The sequence below is a fragment of the Oxyura jamaicensis genome, chromosome 11, assembly GCF_011077185.1.
Source record: "Oxyura jamaicensis isolate SHBP4307 breed ruddy duck chromosome 11, BPBGC_Ojam_1.0, whole genome shotgun sequence".
NCBI lineage: Eukaryota > Metazoa > Chordata > Aves > Anseriformes > Anatidae > Oxyura > Oxyura jamaicensis.
Window position 1 is genome coordinate 2,744,200 of NC_048903.1, and position 27,249 is coordinate 2,771,448.

Here is a 27,249-nt window from a genome sequence, read left to right on the forward strand (position 1 = left end):
GGTTTGGAGGTGTTTCAGTGTCTTATGTTGTAGGAAGGATGTGGATCAAGGAAACAGCTAATAAAAACGCACCAATATGCCATAATATTAAAAGGCTCTGATGCTAGATTTCTAAGATCACCAAAACTAAAACAAATGAGAATTCAATCGCCAATATTAATATAGGTTGAGGATGGGACTTACTAGCAGATACACCAAAGGTGTATCTGCAATACAAAGCAGCATAGGAAAAAAAATCCATTGAGTTGGAATGAGTAGCTTTGATTCTTGATTCCATCTGGCCAAGACAGAACAGCCAAAGCTTAAGAATGGCACCTGCAGAAGACAAGATCTGTTACCACTGAATTATGAAAATACTGAAAGGCCAAAGAACCACGGATTCAGAAAGTTCTTCCATTCTCTGGGCCAAGAATGGTGAGAAGAAAATAAATAAATAAAACTTCTTTAGGAAGGAGCCTTACTAAGTTATAATAAACATTGTTACATCCACAATCAAATTAATAAACCTTCTGAAACATGTAGATGCAGATTTGGATCTACATGTACATCCAGATGCTTTAAAAAACAAAAACAACCACTCACCTCAGTTTATTTGCCTCATGCACTTTACAGCAGAAGAGCTGTTGTGACTCTTATCTAGGATGAAGGCTACCTGTTGAAACATGTACATAGTAAAAGACTGGCTATTTTGGGGCTGCCATATCTTGACTCTATACAAGAAAAAAAAAAAAAAAATACCAAGTTACTCACTAGAAGAAAAATGTCTTCTCATTTGGTCTAAGTATTTAATGAAACTTTATATATTCCATCCTGCCTTTTTTATACAGGTACAAAGAATCTGCTAGCAAACGAAGATATAATAGCAGTCTTCCTGGCTCAGCTTATTCAAACTGTGTAGACTTATACTAGAATTCTTGTTTGACCATCTTAGACAAAACAGAGTTTCAAAGATAATAATAGCAATGAAAATACCTAGCATGTAGGCAGAGCATTTTCTTACAGCTCAATTTGCCATCTGGCTTGACGACTTTGTAGATCCTTATGCTTTACTCACATAAGGTGACATTTTTAGTTATATACACAATTACAGTTTGGTCAATAATTCTGCCTTCCCAGAGATGTTACTAAGTATGAGTCAGTGGTAAAAAGTTAAGCGAAAACTTAAAGGTACTTGAGATTTGTCCATTGTTCAGCCGCGCAGTAAGAAAACAGATCCAGCTGCATTCACAGAATTTTATTTTTTTAAATATTTTCCCTTATACTCAGTATACAGTCCTATGAAATACATTTATACAGATACTCCATCTAGTTGTTGAAAAAAGAATGTATGTTGATAGAGAAGTATGTGCCCAATAGACAGATAACAAACCTTTAAAATTTAACAGCTAGATAGAACAATCCTTGTCTATTTAAAGTTCTTCTAAAAGTAGGATCTGCATAGAAATGCTCAAAAACAGGACATATTTTGCATATCTCAGGTCTTCAGTGTAATCCTGCCTGGACTTCTCAGGTGAAATTAGCACACATGCCCTTCAACATTACCCCCAACAAATCCTGTAACTGTTACATACTAGTGCCCTCTACTGTATTTTTAATATAAACCATAAAAGTCTGCGTTATGTCACCCTGAGAAATCTGCAGAGCTTTCACAGACAAAAATGTAAATCAGAAAGAGTCAATATTCATGCAGAAGAACTGAATAATTTGAACTTTTCCACATATAACGACACTTCCCAAGCCGATTCATGGTTTCATTTCTAAGTAATTTGCCCACAGATCTACCAAAAGCAAGTAAATTCAACCCAAACTGTAAAAGTCCTAATTCTTCTCATGTTTATGAGGATCATTTATTTTAAATGATCTTTAAAACAGCCCATCTGTATAGCAAAACTACAAAACAAAATGTATTCAAAAATCTGTGGAAGAAAATCACAACATACCTGAACCAGAACACCGGAAAGCCAAGCATCTGTATACATGAATACTCTCATCTTTTAGCTCCCAACTACTTCAAAAAACAGCATCACATCACATTCAGACTTAAAAGCACACTCCAGTCAGTTCTAGCTGCTCAAACACAAGTCATTTAAAAAAAAAAAAAAAGGCAACTAGCAGATGTGAAATAAACTAGTATTGCTGCCTTCTTATTATCAGTGTGGGGAACAAACCTCTAATGCTACTGACTGCCGAAGAGCAAGAAACATGAAGTTGTACAGACAGTTCTTTCCCATGAACTGAGGGTGTCTTATTTGCGAACTTCACTTATATCCAGGGTAAGTCTTAAAAGAAATTACATCAGAACAAATTAAGCATTAATCCTCCTAATTCAGTTTCTTAGGAACTGATGTTTTTTTTCAGGATAGGAAAGATTTCTGCAGGACATGAGACAATTCAGCTCTGCTTACATCCCCCGATATTACGAAGTTTTCTGCAATACTCCACCCCTTTCTAACAGGGAATAGGGAAATAGAAGTAGCAAGACAAAATGCTATAAATCTGTCGTTAAAATAAAATAGATTCAGGTCAGGTGATATTTTCCTTGGTTCCATCATGCTTGGGAAGGGAGTGTTTTACTTCTCCCTTCACTTTCACTGCTGTGGCCAAGCTTTGCCATCCATAGCCGGGACACCCCACCGACCATTCTTTGAGATACTCCTCCCTCTAGTGGCTCCATTATTATCTGTACTGCAAAGCCATAGCCGAGGTTTGCATTCCAGACAGCATTCCATTCATCTTTAAATCCTATTGTTATTCCCCAGAAATGAAATAAATACTGATTTTGATGGCCTAAGAGTCCCTGGCACACAAAATTTTAACCCAAGAAGCAGCATATCCGAGGAGGAAAGCTGTGATTCTAGGTACTGTTGCCAATGTTTGAATGCCAGATTTCGCAGGTATTTCTGTACCAAGTAGAACTGTTTTCTAAAAATTTCCATGAGACTTTGTTAAAGCAGTTACAGCCTCACAATCATATTATCACCGAGTATTCTGTATATCCCCCTCCTACTCCCCAATTAAAATCCATTATGTTTCTACGTCCTTGTAGTTAAAACAGGTATAAATGAACAAACAGAAGGCTCAAAAGCCATTGTCCACTGAGAACATCCCATTTTCTTCTGTTACAAATTCAGCCTTTGTAAGCAAGCTTCACAATTGCATGCAGTTAAAGGAAGAAAAGAGTAATTTTTGAACATTTAGGAGTCCATATACTAGTATATTCCAAAGCATTGTATAAACATCACCTAAATTTAATGTAGACCTGAAACAGAAAGCAGAAAAAAAAAATAAAACTGACAGTCAGGTTCAGCTCAAAGCACTGTAGCAAGTTACCAGCAAAGAAAGACAGGATTATGACAATTGTGGAAATGACTAGAAGCAGCCTCTCAGCTTTTTTCCCTGCAAGCTTTGATTACAAACAAAATAGATAATTGCAATTTGGCTTTACTGTTCAGAATAGTTACTTTTTTGCTTGTTTGTTTCAAGTCTTCGTTAGCTATCAGATTCATAGGCTCAGAACATGTACCCAAGCTTTTATATATATCACTTTTTTGAAAAAAAAAAAAAAATGTAATTTGCCTTGAAAGTTTGTCTTTGGACAGTCACTGCATTAGTAAAATCCATGTTCATCTTTGACAAAGAGCATGTTACTGTTGAGGAATAAGTCAAAGCAGAATGAGAAACAGAAATAGCTGAGCTTAAAGAAGAGTCACAATTAAACAGGCTCAACCATCTGTAGCTGCACTGCAGGAATAGATCATTTAATGGTGGTTGTGAAGACTGGGTAAGGATATGCATAACATACAACTTCTTTAAATTCATTAACTCCATCAAAACTATTAGTAATTGCATAAATTGGGCTGTTGGAATATTTAACCAGCAAGAGAAACAGCTAAAGTTCTAGTTGGATTGCCTTAAAGGCAACAAAAATTATTTTGTTTGCATTTTGAATTTGTTTCAATGGATAGATTTTATTTTTCAAGTTTCTTTATGAAGGTGGTTTTGTTAATGCTATTCATCAGGTTATATCTCAGTGTACTTTTCCACTTACTCAGCTTCTGAGCCCTGATTAACACACACACACACACACGTTTCATGCTAAACATCCTTTCTCCACAAGGAGACTGCTCACTTGCTCTTCCACTTGCTTTTCTTAACTTTTTTTTTGGTTTAAACTGGGTCAAGTATCCACATAACAAAGTGCAGAAATGCATTAGTTCAGTAAAGTAACAATAGCCACCTACATCTTACAAGGCCACAGGAATATTTTATTTATAGCTTAGCTTTCCAGCACCCTTATGTTTAAAGTGACCTGCCTTTTTTGTTTTGTTTTTAGCGGTAGCTCTTCACAGCCCCTATAACTTATTATGCAGTCTTTGGTTAAAACCTAGATTTAAGAATTTGCTGCAGTACTAAGAGACAATTCTAAAAATAGCAAAGATTATATTCTATGATTGCTAGCTGGAGGTAAAACTGAGCTATATCGAGTACCTTTAAGTGGTCACAAAGTGTGAACAGTAGTGGAAGATCAGTATTAGAAGATTCTCCTCAGGAACGCAGGTGCTACACCTTGGCAAGTGACTTAAATGTAGACAAACCATTAAGACAAGCTTAACACCAGTATTTTGAGTCAAACATAACTTTCAAACTTCTTTGATTTCCTTGGCTCATACTGCATTGCACTTTCGCCTGAAGAATGCTGATTCAGGAGCTGAACATTCCAATTTAATTCTCATTAAACTAGTTCAAGCAAATGAGAAATTCAGCATAATTTTGAAAAATGATTTTCCCTCAAAGCAAGTATTTGAGATTACACAACAGAATAGCATCAGGCAATCTGTAAATACAACATTTTGATTTAAAAGATGCATGACAACCTAGTGCTGGTGTTGCATCAATATTCTAACATTACCACCCCCCTCTAGTTTCAGCCTCTGCTTCTACTTTCCAGCTTCTTCTAAGAATTGCTGAAGTGCTGTAATCCAGGATTTTCCACATTTTAATGGGGAGCTGGAAGAAGGCCACATTCCCTTTCCTGCTGCAGCTGTGTGACATCTCTGTATCTTGAAGATAACATAGGCATAAACATAAACAAGAATTGGAACGTGATGAGATGTCCAGTTCCCAGGGATCTAGGGCACTGAGAAGAGCAGCACTTATTAATATTCATCTTGTACTAGGCTTTACCATGTGAAAAAAGCCCTAACAAGGCAAATTTTAGGACCATCTTTCCCCCCCCCCATCTCAAGAGATGTGGGCTTATACCACAAGGCAGTGAGGCATCCTGGCAAGCCACCAGCAGACTTATGCTTGCCCAACAAACTTTTAGAACACTTCAAGGTAGAAAATAACTTCCAATTTATTTATTTTGCCCTACCAAATCATTCCGTGCTTAAAACTTAACAACTGAGCCACAATGCACTTCTTTTAATTGCAAAAAAAAAAAAAAAAGTCTTATACAACTATGAAACTGTGTGGTCAATTTGCATGGATTTGCGCATCAGTTTAGAAGCCAACAGTATAAGGATAATTGCTAGCATCTGGGGCATTTCAGGTTTGAGGGACTAAGCTCAAAATGATGACCTGAAAAGAAGCATGGAGCATCCTGAGAACTTTTATTGCATACAAGATAAGCAAGAAAAAAGCAAGCAAAAAGGAATTGAGTAATTTCAGCCCCACATCTCAAGAACAATTAACAAGAGAACTTTAAATGTACTGTGGGGAAGGCATAACATCAGAAGACAGTAGGTGGATTTGGAAGATGAGCCAAGAAACAGTTGAGAAAGTGAGACACCTCGAGAATCTCTTGAATAGAAAAACTACACCAATTTAACCTTACATCCGAGAGGCGAGACAATCACAACAGGACACAGGCTGTATTAGATCAACTTTATTATGTTATCAAAGTATGACAGTAAAATATTCAAAATCTATTGACCGCATTCATACACAAAAAGGGCATATAAAATGTTAGGTCTCAGAATTCTATGTTCCATACAAAATACTGTTAAATGTAGAGCAGCAAAGTCATTGCCAAACATTCCCTGAATTTAAGAGGGCCTCAAACACACTGTGCTCCAAGAACTACCTTAATACCAAACATTCCTTCCTTTGGTCTGCAAGTCCTCTGCAATTATTGCTAGTTGTTGAAGCCTTCTGTGTTTTAAACAGAATCACATAGTGACTCTGAGCCACTTCAGAAGTATTACAACGACAGCTGAAAGCCCCTTCAGCATTTTCTATATATTTTGTCAAAAATAAACACATTTGGTCCTCAAGACTATTTTTGGTTTCTGAAAATATCCTGGAAGAATAAAACCTAGTAAAAGTTATGGAAAGAGAAAGACATGATCCATATGTGTTCAGTATAACAAAGACATGTCAGTAAAATCAAAGTTTTCAACTGTGCAATGTGGCAAAGCACCAGAATTACTCCTTTTAAGGAACTGTCACATTCCCCTCTTCCCTTTAAGATGTAATTCTTCATACCCCCCTTTCCCCACGAAAATCTAGAATGCTCAAGTGCTACATGGTGGTAGCAAGTCTATAAAGAATGCTAAATACTCTTGCCTTGCAGAGGAATATGCCTGAGTAAGCACTTTTTAAAGGGCTGAGTAAAGTGGTTCAGTTTCAGTGATTAAAGTGATGTAGCTTGCTGTGTTCACTTCACAGCCACAAGTCTATCCCAATATGCAAGAAACAGAAAATGAAATGGCTGAAGATAGTTTGGCAGAAAAAGAAGTCTGAGGTTCTGAACATAAAACAGAGCTACAGTCTGTAGAACCATCAGATCAAACTCAGAAGCACTGTGCTTGTGCTAACGGTCCGCACATTCTCAGACAATATTTCGTAGTAACAAATAGAGAGCCAAAACCAAGGCCTGAAAAACTTTCATATTCATCATTTTTACCAGAATAGCTAACAAGGTTAAGCACAGACACTGTTGGACTTGTCTGCTAATGGAAAGCTAATGATAAATATAGATTAATGGTTTACAAGTCTTCTGGTCAAGAGATGTACTCAACTAATTTCAGAAACAATACTAGATGCCAAAAACTAGAGAAGATTTTTTTGCACTCCAAAAGAGAAATATTAAAATTTAAAAAGCATCTTTTAGAACAACATATTTTGGAACTTCAAGCTAAACTCTTGGTATGAGACTGAGAATGCGATTAACTAAACAGGTAAGGAACTAAATGAAACTTAGATACATTATCCAGATCAGGTTAATAACTGTCTGCCTATGTTTTCTCATTTTTCAGCCATTGATTCTGATGTTGGTGGCCTGCAATACAGCCTCCAGTTCCACTCATTCAAGTGCTTATTGACAGGCATTCTACTTCAGCAAGAAATAGATTGTGAAAAGCTGTTGTCTACTTTCTTTCTGTTGCAAACCAGTAACCTATCAATTTATTCAAAGATTGAGTCAGACCACAAGGAAGAGCTTTATCTTTGAGCAGTCTTGGAACACAAGCCTGAAGCTTATCCAGCTGATAGCCCTGCACAAAGTAGAACACTTGGCTGAAGGACTTGTGTGCTGCCTGCTTCCCACCCCTCCTCATTTCAGCAGTAGCCAATTATAAAGTGGCTTGGGACAGTAGTTTCTCTGCAGAAGTCTAGACAATATCGCTGCTGAACTATAGGTTCCATGTATCTGATGACAAGATACACATTCCATTTTTAACATCAGAAAAATGTCTTCTCCCTCAACCAAAGTAATAGGGAAAAACACAGGGGAAAAGTAAAGCTACGTAAGCAAGTTAGAAACCTAGGAAGATATTTAGCTTATCCATGACCCTAGCTTGAGTTGTTCTGGATTTACAAATCATTTCTGAAATTTTAAAGCTTTAAACCTACTTCCTGTGCCAAAAATATTTTCTACAGTAATAAAGGTTCAAACCTGTCATTTCAGCATACCTTATTCTTATATTTGATGGTAGTAAGCATTTTTATGCATGTTACAAATATAAAGTTTACCCTTCAGAGAACTTCAGTTTCATAAGTAGCAAATCCTCAATGCTTCTCATGAGTTTCCAAAACTCATTTTTCCTGGAAGACCTAGCATTTTGAAAGTATTCAAAGTTGTTTTCTGAGAACTAAGTAGAGTAACTGGGTGACTAGTTTTAAAGCAAGCAGAAAAGAATCTTCCAGTGACATTTTTCCAGGTTGTAAATACCATGGCCTTTATGCCATCATTTCTGTGTAGTTCAAAGCTGAAATATTTTTTTTCTAAACGCTGAATAAACAGTACTGTAGTAACAGAGTTGCATGTTTGGCAATTGTCTAAACATATAAGGAACTGAAATTGAGATCTCAACTTCTTGAAATAGCAGTTACATAACTAAAATTCAGTTCCCATCGATGGCGCTTTTTTAAGTTTAAAGTTTCTTTTCAACTGAACATAACATTGATCCAACCACTGCTTGGCCAGTAACTGAGTAAGAGCTTAATTATTTGAGAACAAGGTTTATATTTTATACCAGTGCTACACTGGCTTCCACTCCCTGCCCTGTTTCGGGAAATTCATTTTCCATTTTTAATGAATGCTCACCATACAGTATCATTTCCGCTACTGGAGATCTTTTGCAACCTGAAGTGCAATTCTGCACTGTGTTTGCCCACATTCAATTCTATGGGCTTTAATTTACATGCTGAAGAATTTACACAGCCAAAGAAGGGTATTGCAAGCCCCAGCCACAACTGAACTTCTTTCCTTCATGGATAATAATGTACCAGGTGAGAACTCCTCAGATTCCTGATTAAGTCATTAGGCTCTAGAAGTCAATAAGAAAACTTTAAGCAAACAACTTTTTCTCTTTCTTATTAAAAATGTACCTAATGAGAACCTTCAAATAATTAACACATTATCTTTTTTCCCTAGAAAGCTGTAACAAAAGAAAGGCTGGATGTGACAAGAGGTCATCCAGTACCAGACAGACCTTGTCTATCTTACCTAGTAGATATGTACATTTACAAACTAAGGTAGTGGGATCTGTGGATCAGAATATGCAAGACCCTTTAGAAGGAATTTGCTGTGCTTCTCAAATTGTTAATATCCTTCCCTTGTTTCATGGGAGTCAGATTGCAATCCATCCCAGCCCTCCTACTCCTAACCCTAAAAGGCCACACAAAGGAGAAATCACATAGTATGTGCAAGGGGCTGCACAATCTCCAAATGAAAGTCTGTATGAATACTGGACACAATACTGGAGGCACCAAAATGCATATTTGACCAGGTTTTCAGAATATGAGAACACCATGAAGCATCATGAACATACATTGGAAACAACCATTTAGGACACCAACCAACTTCTTGAACACAAGCTTTAAAAAACAAAATAAATAATTCAAATAACTAAATACCAAGGGATTAAAAGGCATTTCCCTTACTTAAGGGAAGGCATCACAGGTGAGGAAAATAATTGTCAACACAAGGTATCACAAATTAAAAAGCAGCTTTTTCACATAAGCAATAGTAGTATCATTTGATAGCATTTGAATATGCTCATTTCCTGAAAGCTCAAATACCACCACTTCCTGTTTTTGCATGTCCACCCACTTTTGACATTGCAAGGCACTCTGTAAGTTTACTGTACCATCCCCATCACTGTAAATAATCTTGGGCTCTTTGTCAGGAAAACTTTCATAATGGAAGGAATCTGGTGTTTCTACACCAGTACCATAGAGGCAGTGTATGCGCACACCAGGTGGTGTCATCTGGTAGACCAAGGGTTCAGTGTCTTGTCTCATGAGCCAGCCATCTTCAAAATTTATGTCCCTGTAGAATTTTTGGTAATCCCGAAGAGTATAGTTGGCTGTAGGTGTGGTTACAAAGACCTTATCTGGAGGCCATGTGTAGTTGTAGGGGAGCATCCAATTAGTGGAAACCGCTGATCGTTGCTGGTCTCGAATCTTGAGTGAACTGATGACAGGTATTCTGTTGTTGTCACCTTAAAAAAAGATAGAATTACATTATACATAAAAAAAGTGCATGATCTCATAACCAGAAGCAATTAGTACCGCTCAGTGATAAATCAAAAAATATTCCTTTTGCTTAGAGTGAAAATTGGAGAAGTTTTTCCATTTTTGATTGTCTCAGTAATCAAATTCTGCAAACTAACTTCCAATAACTTACAAATTTACATACAAGTTAATGATTATGTATGACTTACAAACAAAGAGAACTGCTACCTTAAAGGTCTTAAATCATCATATACCCAATTAACCTCAAAATTCTTCCATTTTACACTATTTAGGTTTAATACAGTACTCTAATGTTTGACCAAAACCATTTGAGGAACAAGATTTTTGTTGTTGACATCAAGACTATACATTTTTCTTGGCAGTCTGTTCTAAAGATGGCTCAAATTAACATAGGATTAAGTTATAATTTATATGCTTTCTTCAGATTGTAACCACTACTCGTGTCTTTCTCCCCAAAATTAAAAGCCACTTAATAAATAGCATACATAGCTGTCACAGGATTTTTTTTTTTATTATTTTTTGAAACAGTTCTGAGATCAGAGTTTTTTTGTGGTGACTGATCTGACCTATTTTCCATCACAGTGGCTAGCACCCCTCAATTCTTTTGTCAGCTGAAACTTGAATCCAATTTTCTATTATTAGGTTCAGGTAGTTACAGCATGTTGTTATTCATGTCAACAGAACCTTAAAAATTGAAATACCAAAACCGCTGTTCTGAAACAGCACCAAAGCATGTATTTTTCAATTCCATAAGGTGGCACTGTTGGTTCAGCAAGACCAGTGAAGCACAGTATTTACTGCCATTTTCAGAAGGATTGCATGGAGACATTACAAGCATAATCCTGGGAAACAGATAAAAAGGAAACTCAAGAGAGCATAGCAAGAATTACAGAAGTCCTTAAATGCATTTCACATTACTGTGTGGTATAAATACTTAGCTGTGCACACTCACCACTAAGCTACCAAATACTACTTGCAAGTTTTCAGCAACGAAATCCTGAGTTCCAAATCTAAAAGTTAGAGAAATCTGTGCCAAGTTTATTTCAAGTAGAATAAACAACAAATACAGAACCTGACACTCTACTCCAGCCTTTTCTTTCAGAACTGCTTACCAAATTTTATACTTTTTTCCTGAAGTGCAGAAGTACTATAAGGTCAAGACCACACTTAGGCTAGCAGGCACTGACATTATAGCATATAAAATATTAGGTCTAACGACAACATTGTCAGCATTTCAAGCTGACAATCAGAAAAAAGAACAAGTGAACTGTGTGTCTGTGCTTGCCATATGTATTTTATATATTACATATATGTAAAACAGGAAGAGCATCCTCACTTTATTGGCAATAGAATTGTTATAATAAAAATACCAGTCCTGTGAAGCACTTAAATATGTAGCAGTAAGCAGCACAGAAGATCTAGAGACAGTAATTTCCACTTGTGTGTTCCTTCCACTTTGAAAACAGCTGTGGATTTAACATTAAGTCTTAGCCATTAACATACTATGAACAGGAATGGGAACAGAAGGAATGCATTTTTGCTTGAAGAAAGCTTGCCTGATGTTTCCTTCAGGAACACAGTACTTTCGCTAAAGGAACAATTCTTCTCCATGCTGATATCCTGATAATTTCAGGAACTAGCTAGACTAATGTAATCAAAACATTAACACCTGATAGTGGTGATTTTTTTTTAACCTACAGATGTTTAGGAGACAGAGCTAGCCTAAAAAATGGGTATTCTGATACTATACTATGCCTCTTAAGTTTCCTAAATCTTCACTTTCTGCTCAAAACCATGAAGTTTAATACTACAGACATACAGATTAAGAGATGTCTATGTTTTAGTAGGAATCTAACTATTCATTAGACATGTATAGCTAGCTAATTTTGATGAGATGCATTATAATGGATAAACAAAATACGAAGCACTGAAATTTAATTCAAAGGAAATCTGAGACTGATGTTGTGTAGTCTTTTGGAATTTTATGAAGGTATTTTTTAACATTGCTCACTTCCTGCTCTTCCTATGGCATACAAAACACATAATGCCTGTGGAAAGAAGGAAGTCAATTTTTTTATTTATTTTATTTTACAGTGCCACTGTAATAGAGTTAACAATGTACAAATTAATACAAACATCTGATATATATATATATATATATTTTTAAATAACTGAGTTGTGCATTCCTGTTCAGAATCAAATTCCTTTGCTAAGCAAAGCATTCTTTTGATTTGTCCATGCATGGCTGGCAGTTGCTATGTGCTCTGCATTTTGATGAAGCCCATTTCTGACATCAGCTTTGTTTGGGAAGCAACTAATAACCAAAGCTAGCCAAACAAAAGCGAGGAAACAGCAGGACAGAAACATCACAAATTACATGCCAAAAGCACAAAACATTGTTTTGCTGTGAAATAGTTATGGTATAACATGATGTGGTAACTGAACTTTCAGTTGTTTGCAGTTGCATAGTGAAAGACATACTTTTTTAAAAAAACCAAGCTATAACTTCAGCAGGAATCTGTGCTCTGGGCACCATACCACTTCTTTATTGCATCTACACTAATTCCCCTTTTTGTTCATCTCAAGCAGCTGTATGCTATTTTATACAAGGCAGCTACTGAATGCTCTAGAGTCCATGTTGACTTAGCAATACTGAACAGAGAACAGTCAGGCTGCAGGCAGAAGTGACAGAAATAAGAAGCAGCAGGTCAAACAGCAGCTGCTTGTGTCATCTACTGAAAAGTTAAGAGGGGATGCAACTCCTAGTTAAGGGATGTAAAAACTTGGTCCATTCCCATGAATGGAAAGACAGTCTGGCCACAGGACTTGAGACATCAAGTTGCCATCACTTACAAAAAAATATTTTTAACTTCATAGTACCTTTAACTTCCATCCTCTGGTTTTACAGTTAACTATTTACTGTATTTCATACTACTTACAAAATACATTGAAAATCCTCAAATTACCTACCTGAAGCCAGCACACGCAGAGTTTTAGCTACTCCTCCCCACGGAGCTCCTAATGACACATAGTCCTTTATGTACTTGTCTTTCCATTCCTGAGTCTGATGGTTGAGGAAGTACAGGGTGTACATGTTACCCATACTGTGGGCAATTAAAACAACAGGACTTCCATACTGCTCATACATTAATTCTATCATCTTGCGAAGGGCCACAAAATAGTCTCCATTCTCATCTAAACAAGAAATACACAGGTCACACAGTTATAATTGCTAATTGTGGATGCCATCCATCAACACAATTATTTAAAAGGTAATATTTGAAGCAATCAAAACCAATGCATCTTTACGTCAGTAATTTATGAAAAGCTGATGCTTTAAGACAGTTTCTTGCTACTTCTATGAAACTTAAATATATTTAAGGCATTACTCCATTTTTTCCTACCTTTAAAATACATTTAAGATCAGATTTTCTGGGAAGTATCCCATGCTGATGGAATGCTAATTTTCCTCCCACAAAAATTAACAGTGGAATTCATTTGGAGTCTAGAATAATTGTGCTAATGCAGAGTTTTGGAAAAAAAACTGAACTTCCTACAAAATGCATTTTTTTTTTCCTAAAAATAACAATTTTGTAGGTCCAGGAAGATTTGTCATTTCATGAAAGCACAAATAGAGTTCAGATCACTCTTTTAAAGTATGCATGAACCATTCAGCAGCACATCTTCTATACGCAAAGTTATCCCTAAATAAGAGTTCTTGCAGATTCCTGCTGGCACAGTATACTTCATTTCTATTAGATGTAATTAAATGAGCTTTAAAATGAAGAGGGAAAAAGAATCAATAATACCTACCTATAACCCTGTAATAAGATACCAATTCTATGTGTCAACTGCAACAGAAATTTAAAGCAGTCACATCAAAACCAGAAGTCATCGTTATTGATTTTCCTTCAGGCAGTATTCCTGGATGCCAGGGCTACATGCTTCAGTTTTGTGGGCCAAAGCAAACCCGATACTAGAATATCAGTATTAATAAAACATATACGCTATTTCTTCAATATGCTTCACAAGCTGTGAAGAATCTACAAACCACTTGTGCTCATGTGGAATAGAATAAGATGAGGAGTACTATGTTCTAACACTTACATGAAAACAAGCTTAGAAAAACGTAGGCAGCACCCCTAATTGCTCAGTTTTAAGGACATAAAATCATTTATTCCTCAGGATACAGTCAAGGCAGTTCTGCTAGATTTGGTGTGACACCAGAATCAAAGCGATACCCTTAGCAAAGTTCTTTGTGAAGACCAATAGTGTAGAGTTTAGAAATTCCACTATTAATGCACCATGGGGAGGGGTGTTTTTGTAGAGTTTGGTAGGTTTTGGTTGTTCATTTTTTTTTAGGCAAATCTTAAGCAGCAAATAATTTAGAGAAAAAAAATACACCATAACACTTTCTTTTCTTACTAGTTCTTTTTAACTTTCTTACTAGTTCTTTTTAACTAGTTCTTAGGGCTACCCAGGCCCTAAGAACTAGTTAAAAATAAGGTATTAAGTAAAATAGTACAACTAGGATGGGGGGACAGGACCCAAAACTATTTGCTTGCTTCGAGAGTCAAGAAAGTTTGAACAAACAAGACATTTACTTGGTGCCTTTCGCCAGTCGTAAGGTGCTCCTCTTACATCTTCATCACGTTTGTAGCCCCAGTCTACTAAACTCTGCACCAGCATATAGAAGTAGCTGCCTGTAGACATAGCAGAGAAATGTAACAGTGAAAAGATCAGCATTAGAAGCAGCCATCATACAATTACGATGCGGGTTCTGGATGCATTACCTATGATTCCATATATTAGACAGACATTGAAACCCTAATCTTATCAATCTGACAATCTAAAAAGCTGCATATTAAGCAAAATGAGTTATGCTTACTGTCCCATAGAAGAAAAACGACTATTCTTAAAAAATTCTTCCTAGCTGGCCACAGCAAAACATGTCATACACAGCAGGGGCAAGTTTTCCCTCAGCATAACCGACCTTTGAACTGTTTAAAAGAGAAATTACTACATTACAGTCCTAGTTTATGTTGATTGCAGATTAACTTCAGTTACGGCATATAATACATTCATAAATGTTGGCAAATTCTGGATCAGTTTTTATTCTTGGAAACAAAAAGCTTACAGCATACCCCAGGGCAAAACTGGTAACTACCCAAAGTTATTTTCCTATCCATCAGTTAGCAGACTGAGACAGAACATAAAGCTTCAAAAGCAAAGAAGGGAAACACTTGCAGACTGACTGCAAGTATGTGTGTTAAGATGTTACATATTACAGGTTTTGAAACATAGGATGCAAGTATTACCACAATTAAGGGCACCTAGTAACACTTTAGGAAGTGAAATGTCAAAACATCCTGTTGAATGTCACAGCCATATTTACATTTTGAGCAATGCCTCAATCCTTAGTCTTGAATGCTTGAATGTCCCTGAAACAAACAGAGGCAGTTTTAAATATGGCCCTGTTCTAGTTATAAGGTTTATGAAGTAAAGATCACCAAGCACAGTAGTGCCCTTTTGGAGACAGCTCACTATGGAAAAAGAAGAAATATATGCAATTGAACAGGGACCATTCTACAGTGAAGCTCAGTACATTACTGGCTATTAAATTACTTAAGCCATTAGCCACAGCTAACAACTTCTCACATAAGGTTACCAGTATTTTCTGAAAGACTCCCGGGAAAAAAAAGGAAACTGCAGCCAAACACAGTAATGCAGCAATCTTGCAGCATGAATTTAATTATTCTGGCACTGACAAGAGACAGGGAGCTGCAAAGTGATCCCACCTCCCCCAAGCCCATTACCTCATTCCTGATACCAAAAGAACACCATGCTCAAAACTAAGCTGAAGAAATGTTTATTCTGTATTTTGCTTGCTTGTCAAGCTTCACTTACAGAATTTTCTAATCTATGTCTCATTTTCTAAAAGGGTCCTCAAGATGCCTACTCAAGTTTTATACAGAGATCTTCAATCTGGCGCAAGACTAAGTTTCCTTGTCTCAATCCATCAGGCCAAACAATGGACAAAAAGGTGTACAGTAAAAACATTGAAAAGTCAAGTGAGCCATGTGCTACTCTACTACTACCAAAAAAAGGTATTTCTACCTGTGAACAGAACTCAATTTGAAGTCAAATTTCAGTGGTTTGTTATATAAAGGCATACTAGAAATCCTACAAGTGACAAAGCATTTCAAATATGCTTCTACATACCAACGCTCCTTTTACTTGGGTCAAGGAATTCCAAAGAAAAGGTCTGCCCAAAGCCTGGGACTCTGATATCCACTCCATCTGGTGGTTCCGTTATCTTACTTGTCCTATTATATACCAGCCTGGAAGAAAAAAACAAACATGAAGCATGTCGTATTACCACATGACAGCTCTCAGCTACATTAGGTCTTTCACTGAGTGCAGTAACAAGAACTTTAAGTGCTATTACCCAGAAGTAAAAAAACCACAGGCAAATATAAGAGTACTCTAATGGCTAAGTGGTTTTACAGTGCAAACAATTATTCTAATTAGTTTTTAGTTTTAGATTCAGCATAAGGCATATCTTCTCTATTAATCTTAGAATACAGAATTATGCTTAGACTTCGATTTTAGAACATAAGCTTCTTAGTATAGTTCTTCACCATTTCACCTTGCATCAAGCCACAAAATGGAGAAAACTTGTCAAGAATGTAAGAACAAAGGTGTGGCAGTAGAAGATAAAATACCTTTAAAAATCAGATAACAAGAATTCCCCTAGTTAAAAATAATTCATTGTGTTTAATCACCAGCATAAAGAAGCATTTGCTATTTTTTGACTAACAACAATTGTTACCTCAGGTAACACATGTAGGCATTAGGTGTTTTTTAGATAATTTCCCCTCCCCAGGCTGCAGAATGGAAAGCATCAAATTTAAAACTTCACATTGATTTTCCAGTGGCCCACAAAAATTGAAATTCTGCAATTATTGTTCTTGTTTTTCTCCTTGGTTGCTTTATGTGGTAGATCTGTTTAGTCTTTCAAAAGAAAGTGCTAAGCTGCTACTAATTAGCTATGCAGAATCAGTTTTCTATACACAAATAATGCAGTGAAAGCTAGTTAGGAAAAATAGTTATCTTTGACAGAAGGAACATTGAGTTTAGAAAAATTTTTAAATCTAGAAGTTTTCAGCTAAGAAACCAAGTGACTTATCCCTCTGGCATTCTATTTGTATCATAAAATATATTTGGGTCCATATGTTTATAGTACTCACAAAGCTACAGGCAGAGATTTGCTGGAGACATAACATTACTTGGAAGAGGCTAAGATCAGAAATTACTTTGAAGCCACACAAAGTTCAAAATGGAAAATGAGTAACAGATTATTTTAAGGTGTCACAGCACAGTGGCAAGATGCCTTTCCTCCCCTTCTTGCAAATGGATTTCAGAACAGAAAAACTGAGCCTTTATGTCAATTTCTTCTCTATAGCTTTAAAAATAATCATCCTTTTATGTCAAAGTTAATACTGCAATGCACACAACCTGGGACCTCCAACAAATACTCTTGCTTATCAGTTCTAGCACACTCCAAACAAATGCAGTCATGCTTTGGCTCCTGAATTCCTAATTGCAACTTAAAGTGCTGATACACATTCACATGGTGTTGCATTCCTGAATGCATTCATACACTACTCTTGGAAACCTTTACATTTTTCATACTCCTCTTTCCTTGAATACTCAGTGTTACCATCCATAAAACCATAGAAAAGCCACAGGGGATTCTGCCTAACCAAGAGAAGCAAAAAATATTTAAGGAGGCACTGCAAAGCTGTCTTTCCATACCATAAGGAGCTGTAGCAACTTCATTTCATTATGGAGAAAGATTTATTTAATTGCTAGTTGCAATACTCAACATCATCATCCCAAAAAGGAGAAAGGGATTTTGGATTTCAATCTCATGTCAGTGCCTTTCACATGCTACGAGTTACTGTCAAATCCATAACTTATTAAATAGTGGTCAACTCCATAAAGCTATGTTAAAGTTATACTGCCACCAAGCTCAGTACATTCACATGAGAAGAACATGCCAATACAGTATTCTTTCTTAGAGATATTTATGATTTTTACATGAACATTAATGAAGCAATAAATGAAAATATCCCATAAACTTTAAATATTGACAATTTGTAGAGCCAAAATAATTTCTGGTAAAACTTCCAGGCTGCATTTAAGGGATCCCAGGCATCTCAGCTGCCCACAAAACTGCTCTCTGATGACATACTGCCAGTAAAAGTGCAAGCTCACATTCCCATCTTTCCTCTCTCAGCTGCCCAATGAACCTCCTTCCCACTTACTCATCAAAACTTACGTAACTCATCAAACCAACAGCAAATGTTCTGCTTTAGATAAGCCTACAGAAGTCCAGTAAGTGCCCAAGCCACCATGTGGTAACTGGTAGTACAGGGAGGTGGCAGAAACTAAGAGAATCTCATTTTCTTCAGGGATGGTGAGCTACTGCACATGCAACAGAGCCACATCCTCCAGCTCAGCCTGTTACTCTGCCTAGCAGAAATCCACATCATTTCTCTCATTGCTCTTGAATCAAAAAAAGAAACTTAAGGTGGCAGTTCCATACAAAGCATGTCAGCTTAGGGAAAGGAGATAACTGCAAACAGCAACATATCTGGTCTTACCTGATATTATCAATCCAGCAGTCAATGATGACAGGCAGGAGCAATTCTAAATTCAGCCAGAGTGTAAAATAGCTGTCGGTCTTCTTAGAGCAGAGATAGTGCACTACTGATGGCTTATCTAATTTTGCCTCCAGCTGATTACCTAAGTCCCCCGGAACTGAAAGATATAAAAAGGAGACACTAAAATGAAAGAGTGTAACATTTTCAGTTATAACATTGTAATGCTGCAGTCCTCACATGCTGTATCACTGCATTCAGACGTAACAGTTATGTAATTATTTTTATCCAGTTAAAGGAAGTATTGCATACATATATCCCACAGAATAAGTTTAGTTTCTCAAAAAAAAAAAAAAAAAGAGCCGGGGAACCACCATGTAAAATAACTCTGGATGAATAGTTCCTAACTTCAAAGAACAGACAGTATAGGAACAGGTTAGCTTAAGCCACAGGTATGAAAAACACATTGTCTCAGACATTGCCAGAATTATCCGTGTTTTAAAATGCAAACTGAGTCAGGAGGATTTTCTTTTTTCCTGCAGGTAACAGAATTGAACGTCTTTCTGTTCTTTTTAATGAGTTGTCTGCAGACTGAATTTGACACAAAAGCGAAAGTAAAACTTAAATACAATTATCACGTCCTGTGGCACTTCTATTACACTAAATTTAGTTGGCTAGTGTGCTAATCCAAGTGTCGTTTCATATGAGTCAGGTTTGGACACCACAGTTTTGTTCTTTGTGTTTTGATACAGTACTGATATAAGGGAGGAATACTTGGAGGGAAGGATCTTATATTTGCACCCTCTCCAAAATACACTGTTCTTAATTTAGCATATGCTAAATGCCCATACTCCTTTAAGTTTTGTTTTCCTTTATTTTAAGCACAAAATAAAGGAAGTTCTAATTTTGAAGTAAGAATTTCCTTATCTTAAAAGTACTGCTGAAAATTTTAGCAACAAGTCCCCCAGATAAACTTATATTTTATATTAAATCTTCAGGCTAAGTACAGATGGTGACAACCACACTCTTCCTACCCTCAGCCACCACAGGTTGTGGCCCACCATGAGACATACCTCAGGATTTCTTTATTCCCTGCCCCTACTTTCTCATGAGGTGTTTAGTGTTTTTATTTCTGTACTCTTAAGTGAAACGTTTAAGAGATCCAGTAGCTGACCACAGTTAAATTTAGGTCATATTTCAAGGACACTGATTTACTGGAAAGCATAATAAGGAGGATTGTAGCATTGCATCACACCCTAGAAAAAGTTTACTGCAGTTCAATCTTGTAACCTCACAAAACGCTGTCTCTAGTTATTGCTTATAGAAGTATAAGGCAACAGCCTGTTCCACAATCTCGTGCCTGTTCTGGCTGCTGTATCAGTGCTCTCAATTCCAAAAAGAACGGAATGTAGTTCTATTTATATCAATCATTCATGGCTGGCCAGTTTCAGCAGCAGACCTGCCAAGGACAAAACAGGTTGATTTTGTGTTCAGTTCTGAAGCAAAACAAAGTACATGAGTGACATTCTGTTCTATCCTGGAACCTCCTTTCCTTTGGTAAAAATCAAGTTCTTCCAGCAAAGATACCTTTCAAAAGCTTAGGCAAACACCTGGAATGTTATTTAGAGTTTTAAGAACTTTTCCAAACAGCACTTAAATAGTCCTAAGCACATCAGTTTGGAGTAGGAAGACTCACAACTCTGAAGATTAAAATATACATTTACAAACAAGAACACTGAAAGCAGGAAACGTCTCCCTTGGAGTTACTGGAGTGCCTTTAGATTAACTGCAAGTTTAATTTGGTTAGAATATTTTATCTTCAAGCTTCTTGATGAAACAGGCTGTGGTCTTGTGTCCACCACAAAGATGAGAATCATTACATACTAGTTTTTGCTCACAAGATGACAGGGAACAGATTAGTTAACAGGTGTGGTAATTTTATGTAATCCTAAACAAAAGCTAAGGGACAAGTTCCACCTGTGCCAGGCTACAGTACTGCAGTTGAAGTATCACACAAAGGTATGTCTGTTTGTTTATAAAGCAGGTATTAACACAAATCTCCTTTCAGGTTTACGCTTTCATATTGTTGATCTGCTAATCACTATATTCACAACTAGTGTTTTGTTTTCAAAAAGTATATTCTGCAAGCTAAAAAGGGTTTGTGATAAAGCTATAGGGAACAAAAGGCAAATTCTGACTTTCCAAATTATGAAGAGAAGTGTATAATACCTTCAGTCTTCACCCCACACAATTTAACAGTGTTAATGATTTACAGTTGGCAGGAGAACCACTTCATGACTTTTTGATAAGTAACAGGTTAGAAAGCTAACACAAGATGAATTCTGTAGGATAAGGACGTACCTTTCTGATTTTTCTGAAATGGAATTTGAAAGCAGCCAGAGGAAAAAAAATTCCCCTTTGCTTTCATACCATATACAGAAAATACCTGTGGCCAGAATAAGTATTTTTTGTCATCATCCTCATACCTACCAATAAGTAGCATTTCCAGGCCTTTTTGCTAGAATTATTGCTGAAGGTTCTTACTTTTTAAAGCCCACAGACTGACTCCATAAACTTATAAAATAACTGGCAAGTGAAGTTCTGCAAAATACATCGGCACTTGTTAAAACTGAACATCCAGAAAGAGATCTCAAGCAGGACTATTGCTTCCCTAATTTGCAGTTGTGTAATGCAGGTGTTAACTAATAAACTGCAATACTTAGAAACAAACAGGGATTTCACATTGGGCACAAAAAAGTTTCCATCAGATTTGATGATCAGTAAGTTTTAGCATTACTCTCACTTTTCACTAAGACTGTAATCCTAACAGAACTCATTCTAATACATTTATGCATCTAATTAATTTCTAATATTATGATATCCTTCATTGATTTTTGTCTCAACTTCCTTGACAAAGCTAATAGATCTCCTTCCGTGATGTGTATTTGTTTAAGTTTTATGGAAAGCACATTGACAAATACGAGAGCTTAAAAGGATGCAACTTTTCCAAGCCTGAGAATTCTAACCACCTTTAGGATACATTGATACTCCTGTCTATCACTCTGCTAAAGCGTTAGTGACTGATTGACTTCCCAGTAGAAGACAGTAAGTAAATCGCACTCTAGAAAGTGACTTGCCTCAGTACCCCTCAGAAAAGAGAACAGTCAACAAAACCATGAAGAAAAGGAATAATCCTTTATGATTTTAAGTTTCCTTGGTACTTCTTTTTCCCCAAATTTTCTAATCTGGTAACTGGGGAAAAATCAGCTTTGAACAAAGAGGCTATCAGCTGGTACTTTTTTTTTTTACTGCATTTATTTAAGTGGATATGCCTTTGGATAAATATCAGAACTTTCTTACTAGCTAGTATTTCCTCAAATAATTGTCAAGTTTTGGGTTCCAGAAATTAGCCTGCCTTCAAAACAAACCAAGTTATCTGGAAAATTCATTTGAAACTGACTACAGTTCTCTAGGGAGAATGTCTCAAAGTTGCTTATAGACTCAGTGATAGACTTCCACAAAAAAAAAAAAAAGGCTCGTGTTTAAAATTAGGAACAAGAAAGCAAACAAGATCTCACATGATACTTCTAGATACCCCAGATCACATGAGGCATGAACAGTTAAATCACTCTTGACATTAGCCAGCTGACCATACAAACACATGCCCCTCAATTAGCAGTCAGCAGAAATTCAGACAAACCTCTTTTGCATGTAAATCAATTATTAACAAACTTCATTTAGGCATCTTTCTAGAAAACTTTAGCCAAGTACCTAACAAATTGTTTGCAGAAGGTATCAGAACATTGATATAGTAATTGTGTTGAGTCAGCTGTAAAAGGTAAAGAGTTCAGTGAATCCACTGCTGATCTTATAAGGACAGGTTATCGACCCCAAAATTGATAAGGCATAGTCCATCCACAGTCACTATGTACTATGTGAGAAAATGAGGTGGGAAGAACAGTAAAGAAAAAGAATAAAGTAATGTCTTACTAGAAGACAAGTGGGTTGAATACATAACCAAACTGATAGAAGAGTGCACGATTATTATAATTGTGTGTAAACATGAAGCAGGTATTTGGCACATAAGTTATTTTCAGAGATCGATATGGTCAATAGAGCAAAGGTATTAAGTAGGCTGTCCTGGTTGTTAGAGGAGATTTTTGTTTATGAATATATTGGCCTGGCTGAATAGGAACACTTGGGGAAATTTTTTTTTTTAAAAAAAAAAAAGGAATTCAGTAGCATAAGTAGTTCTCTCTTCCCCCAAAACACTTGAGTGAATAACTCCAATACAGTCATCTTAGATTTTAGCAAACATTGTCTTCAATATCACACTTTCAGGCAGGGCTTGGGAAGTAAAGTTTTGACTTTTACCTTATTCTTCCCTGGTTCCACTACAATATGAGTACACTTTGGTGCCTTATTTTACATCTCATGGAAAGCTGAGACAATTGCATTGGAGATTTTTTGCTATCAATTACTACCAACATTAGTTTGGTTCCTAGTCTTGCTTTTCTTTCATATGTACAAACATGATCTTAAGACATATTTCGTGTTCAGACACTAACTCCTGCTACCGAGACACCATTTGATGATGCACAAACCAGCTTTAGAAGACATCTTAATCTAAAAGAGCGTTGCCAATCTCTGCATTCCTTGTGCCAGCTCCTTCATTAAGGCAATTCAGCTACAAAAATTACTCACTTCTTCCTCAACAGGTTAGTTTTCTCCTGCTTTAGCAGAAAAATGACTCTACAAAGTGGCCAATACATTGTTACAATAAAAGCAGAAAGAGCACTAATGAGCTATCAGATTAGTCTGGCTGTCTCTCAGACCCACACTTAAGCCAGTTAGATAGCTCCATGAATCTGACATCTGTCATCAACGCAGAAAGAAAGTCTCAGCAGCCATCTGAGGGGATCTACAGGATTGTACCCAAGCAGCTGATCTGTTTGCAGATTTGAGAGACTTCCTGAAGAGTTATTTACTATTTTCTGGGGAGCAGAATGACATTACCCACATAAAAGCAAAGTCCCATATTTGCAGACTACTACTCTGCTTCCTTCTCCATTGTTTGAGTAAGCACAGGCTGCAGCTGCAAGTTCAGTCATTACAGGAAAGTTTTGAAAACAAGTTACACTGGGTCTTATGACCATCACTGGTCTAAAACATTTATGAAACGATCATTATGTTGACAACATTCCTTTAAACAGCATTCCTTCCTTCTTTATTCCTTAAGATCAGATGGCCAACTTGCCATGAACAGAATAAGACATAACTTCCAACTCCTTTTTCTGCTTAGAGGACTTAAAAAAATAAAAACAGACCAAGAGTGAACATGCAGATCATGAGACCACACATACTACAAAATAAAAATATATTTAAAATCGAAGGCATATGAAAAATTGAGGGTCTAGATGCCAGCCTGATGCATCGGGAGAATCAGCACTGTCCCCATCTTACAGAGACTCCAAAACCACCTTGGGCTTGTACAACCCATATAAGGCAGCCTGCATACACCTTAGTCTCCTGCATTTGTGATTCCAGGGCAATGCGTGTTTGTTTGTTTTTTTTCTACCCTTCTTTCTCCCAAACACCTCTGCTAAGCCAGCACTTAGAACGCCTCCCTAAATGACTGTCCTAAATCTTCCTCATGGCGGTAATTCCTAAAAAGCTTATCTTAACATGTCACATACGCAAGAAGGGTGAAGAAAAGGTCATGAAAAGTTAACTAGAATCAGGATGGCAACATTTCATACAGGGCCAGCGAGTGACCGACAGTCACTCCTTCCTCTCCTCCTTTATTTGCTTGACCTTCACTTGCCATGTCATGTCTCATTGAAGCTAAGCTCATGGTGCAGGTGTTTTCACAAAGACATTGATTTATATGCATCAAAAACCCCATGGTATTTTGCAAACATAAGTTACAGCAGGTGACTGCCTAAGAGCACCTACCTTCCCGAACGTACTGACAAGCCTGAAAAATTACTCGCATTAAAACCAACTGAATCTTCACTTTCTGGACAGATCAGGACTGGACAGCAGAAAAGAGTAAATTTTAAAACAGACACCATAGAACTTGTATCTTTTACTATTCTAATGTTTGATAAAAATTAACAGCAAGAAAATCTGTTTTGTAAACCACTCACTGAGAGTCCATGGTAAGCCACACATCATTTACCCAGAATTTCTCTTACTAAAAGAGAAATAGGTCAACCAGTCTTTTAAAACATTCTTAGGTAACATATACGCATATGATAGATCCATCAGCGAGAACTTGATGCTACTATATTCAGTAACCCCTACCCAATTGCTTTTAAATCTTCCTTGATTCCTTCATAGCTAGAGTTGAACAGTGGGCAACTAAAACTCCTCTTCATCAGGACGAAACTTGCACTGAAGTGCCAAAGCTTATTGCTGAAACCCAGTGTTACAGAGTGGAGAGACAGCATAAGAGATTGCTTCTAGCCTTCAGAGACAACACTCAGAGGACTTGTGTTCAGGTTTTAATTCCAGCCTCTTATGAAATCCTTTTGCCGCTTCTTCTTGCGACAAATCTTGCAAATCTGCATCCTCTCAGTTAGCTCAGGCACCCATGAAGAACCGTGAATTTGTACATGATGGGCTTGGCAGATACACAATGCCTTCTGAAATTCTTGTTCAGCATTTACACTTCTCCATCAGAAATTTGTAACAGTAGTAAAAAAAAAAAAAAAAAAGTCAACAGAACCTAAGCTATTGTATGTAAGTCAAGCTTAAACCAAACAGGATGCCTCTGATTGTCTCTCCCAGTGTTTTCCTATTTTCTTCTCCCTCTTATCACCACTGGACCATCTGCTTACAGGACTGACTGCTGACATTAATATCACCACACGCACCTGATCAGTGGGGATGTTTAGGAACTACAATTTCAGTAGGCAAATTACTGTAACATTAACGTTTACTCACGACTCTTATTACTGGGCACAGAGGGCAGCTAATGTAATTACTCCAGACTTACAGGAACGCTTTTTACACATCTGTTAGTAACGACTTGGCACTCCCAGGCCAGCACGCCACACCAGTCTCTATGCCACCAGATGCGACAAGGCTGTCCCCAGCCCAACCTCTCACTCCTGTCACACCACGAGGGGAGCCTAGAGCACAACAGCAGCCCCCCAGGAGCCAGTGGCCGGGCGGGGAGCAGCATAGGGCCGGGCCCCAGCCCCGGCTCACGGCGAGGACCCCAAAACCCACCACCACCACCCCACAGGTGGCCCAGCCCGGCTCTTACCCAGCACCACGGGCGGCCCCGAGGGCCGGCGGCGCGGCAAGCAGCCGCCACCGGGGCAGAGCAGCAGCAGCAGGAGGATGCTGAGGAGGGAGCTCCCTCCCGGGCGCGGAAGGAGCCTAGCGCCGGCCGGCGGCACCATTACCCCAGCGCATAACCCCGCGGCCGGGAGCCGGCGGCGCCCAGTCCCCTCCCGGTCCCGTCCCGTCCCTCTCGCCCAGCGCGTCTGCCCGGGCTGAAAAGGGCTCGCTCCGCCCCGGCCCGGCCCCGGCCCGGTGCCCGCCCCCGCGAGGAGTCACCAGCCGAGCGCGGAGAGCCCGAGCGCGGATTGCCGAGTTTTTTTTTTCCACCTCCGCGGGCTCCGGTGGCGGCTCCCGGCTGCCGCCTCAGACGCGCCGTGAGGAGGGAGCCCCTCACGCAGCTGCAGCCACGGTCGTGAGGTCGTGACTGGGCCCGAAGCCGAAGTAAGGGGTGTTTGCGTGTAAAATTAGGGCAGAAAGGCAGGTAGCGCATGAGGGGTGAGGTCTGTGTGGGTTAGGGAGAAACACACCGTCCTACAGCTGTGAATTTTCATATTACAAAGTCACAAACACACCCAGTATCAAAGGTTACAGGCGATGCAGTACTTCATGTTACTCGGGTGTACTGACTAATGTGACAGCTGAGGCCGGGTCTTTGGCAATATTAAAATATATTTATCCACATAACAAGAACAGGTAGACGTGAATTGACAAGATTTTAAATCCCAAAGGGTCATGAGCCTTCATGCTTTGGCAGTGCTGGTTACTAGAAGTTGTCTGCTCAGCCTGAAATGTGGTGGGTAGTTGCAGAGGGGATAAGGAAAGATACCATAGAAGCACAAACTACAAGGGGGAAAATAAAATGGTACTTGGAACCAGTGTAATCCCATCTCGTGACTGGCCGTGATCATGTTAATGAGCAAAACAAGGCTCCCTTGGTTCACTACTGCATCCAGTCCTACTGAGAACATATGCTGAGCCAGGCATTACCGCTTCATGCTCAGGGTAACGCTATTTCTGATGGGGTTACTTTGCAACAAGGGCACCTTTATATTTGCTTTAGAGCTTCCTACGTCCTTTGGTGTGCCTGCTAATTTGCAGAAATATGCCTGCCTTGAATGGGTTACACACCAGCACGAACAGTATCAATATCAGAGTGAGACACTAAAAGTAGAAAACTACTTCTCATTGATCTATGTATTTCAACCAGCTATATAGACACCATAAGATATAAAAATGTAGCTGTTATTGCCTCACTGACTTCATTATTCAAGATTTGTAGTTCTGCAGAAAGACACATCAAAAATACTTA

At 37.9% G+C, this 27,249-nt stretch overlaps 1 protein-coding gene and 1 long non-coding RNA gene across 2 annotated transcripts in view; one reads left to right on the top strand and one right to left on the bottom strand.

Annotated features, from left to right (window-relative positions):
- LOC118172565 overlaps positions 1 to 27,249 on the top strand; it is a 136,951-nt gene that overhangs the window by 63,665 nt on the left and 46,037 nt on the right. The window lies entirely within an intron of this gene.
- On the bottom strand, positions 5,873 to 26,164 carry PLA2G15 (phospholipase A2 group XV). The gene is made up of 6 exons (XM_035336564.1): positions 25,921 to 26,164; positions 18,651 to 18,807; positions 16,204 to 16,322; positions 14,586 to 14,684; positions 12,952 to 13,176; positions 5,873 to 9,947 (listed from the first exon to the last, which is right to left on the bottom strand). The coding sequence occupies exons 1-6, from the start codon at positions 26,057 to 26,059 to the stop codon at positions 9,436 to 9,438; spliced, it is 1,251 nt and encodes a 416-aa protein (XP_035192455.1). The 5' UTR covers positions 26,060 to 26,164; the 3' UTR covers positions 5,873 to 9,435.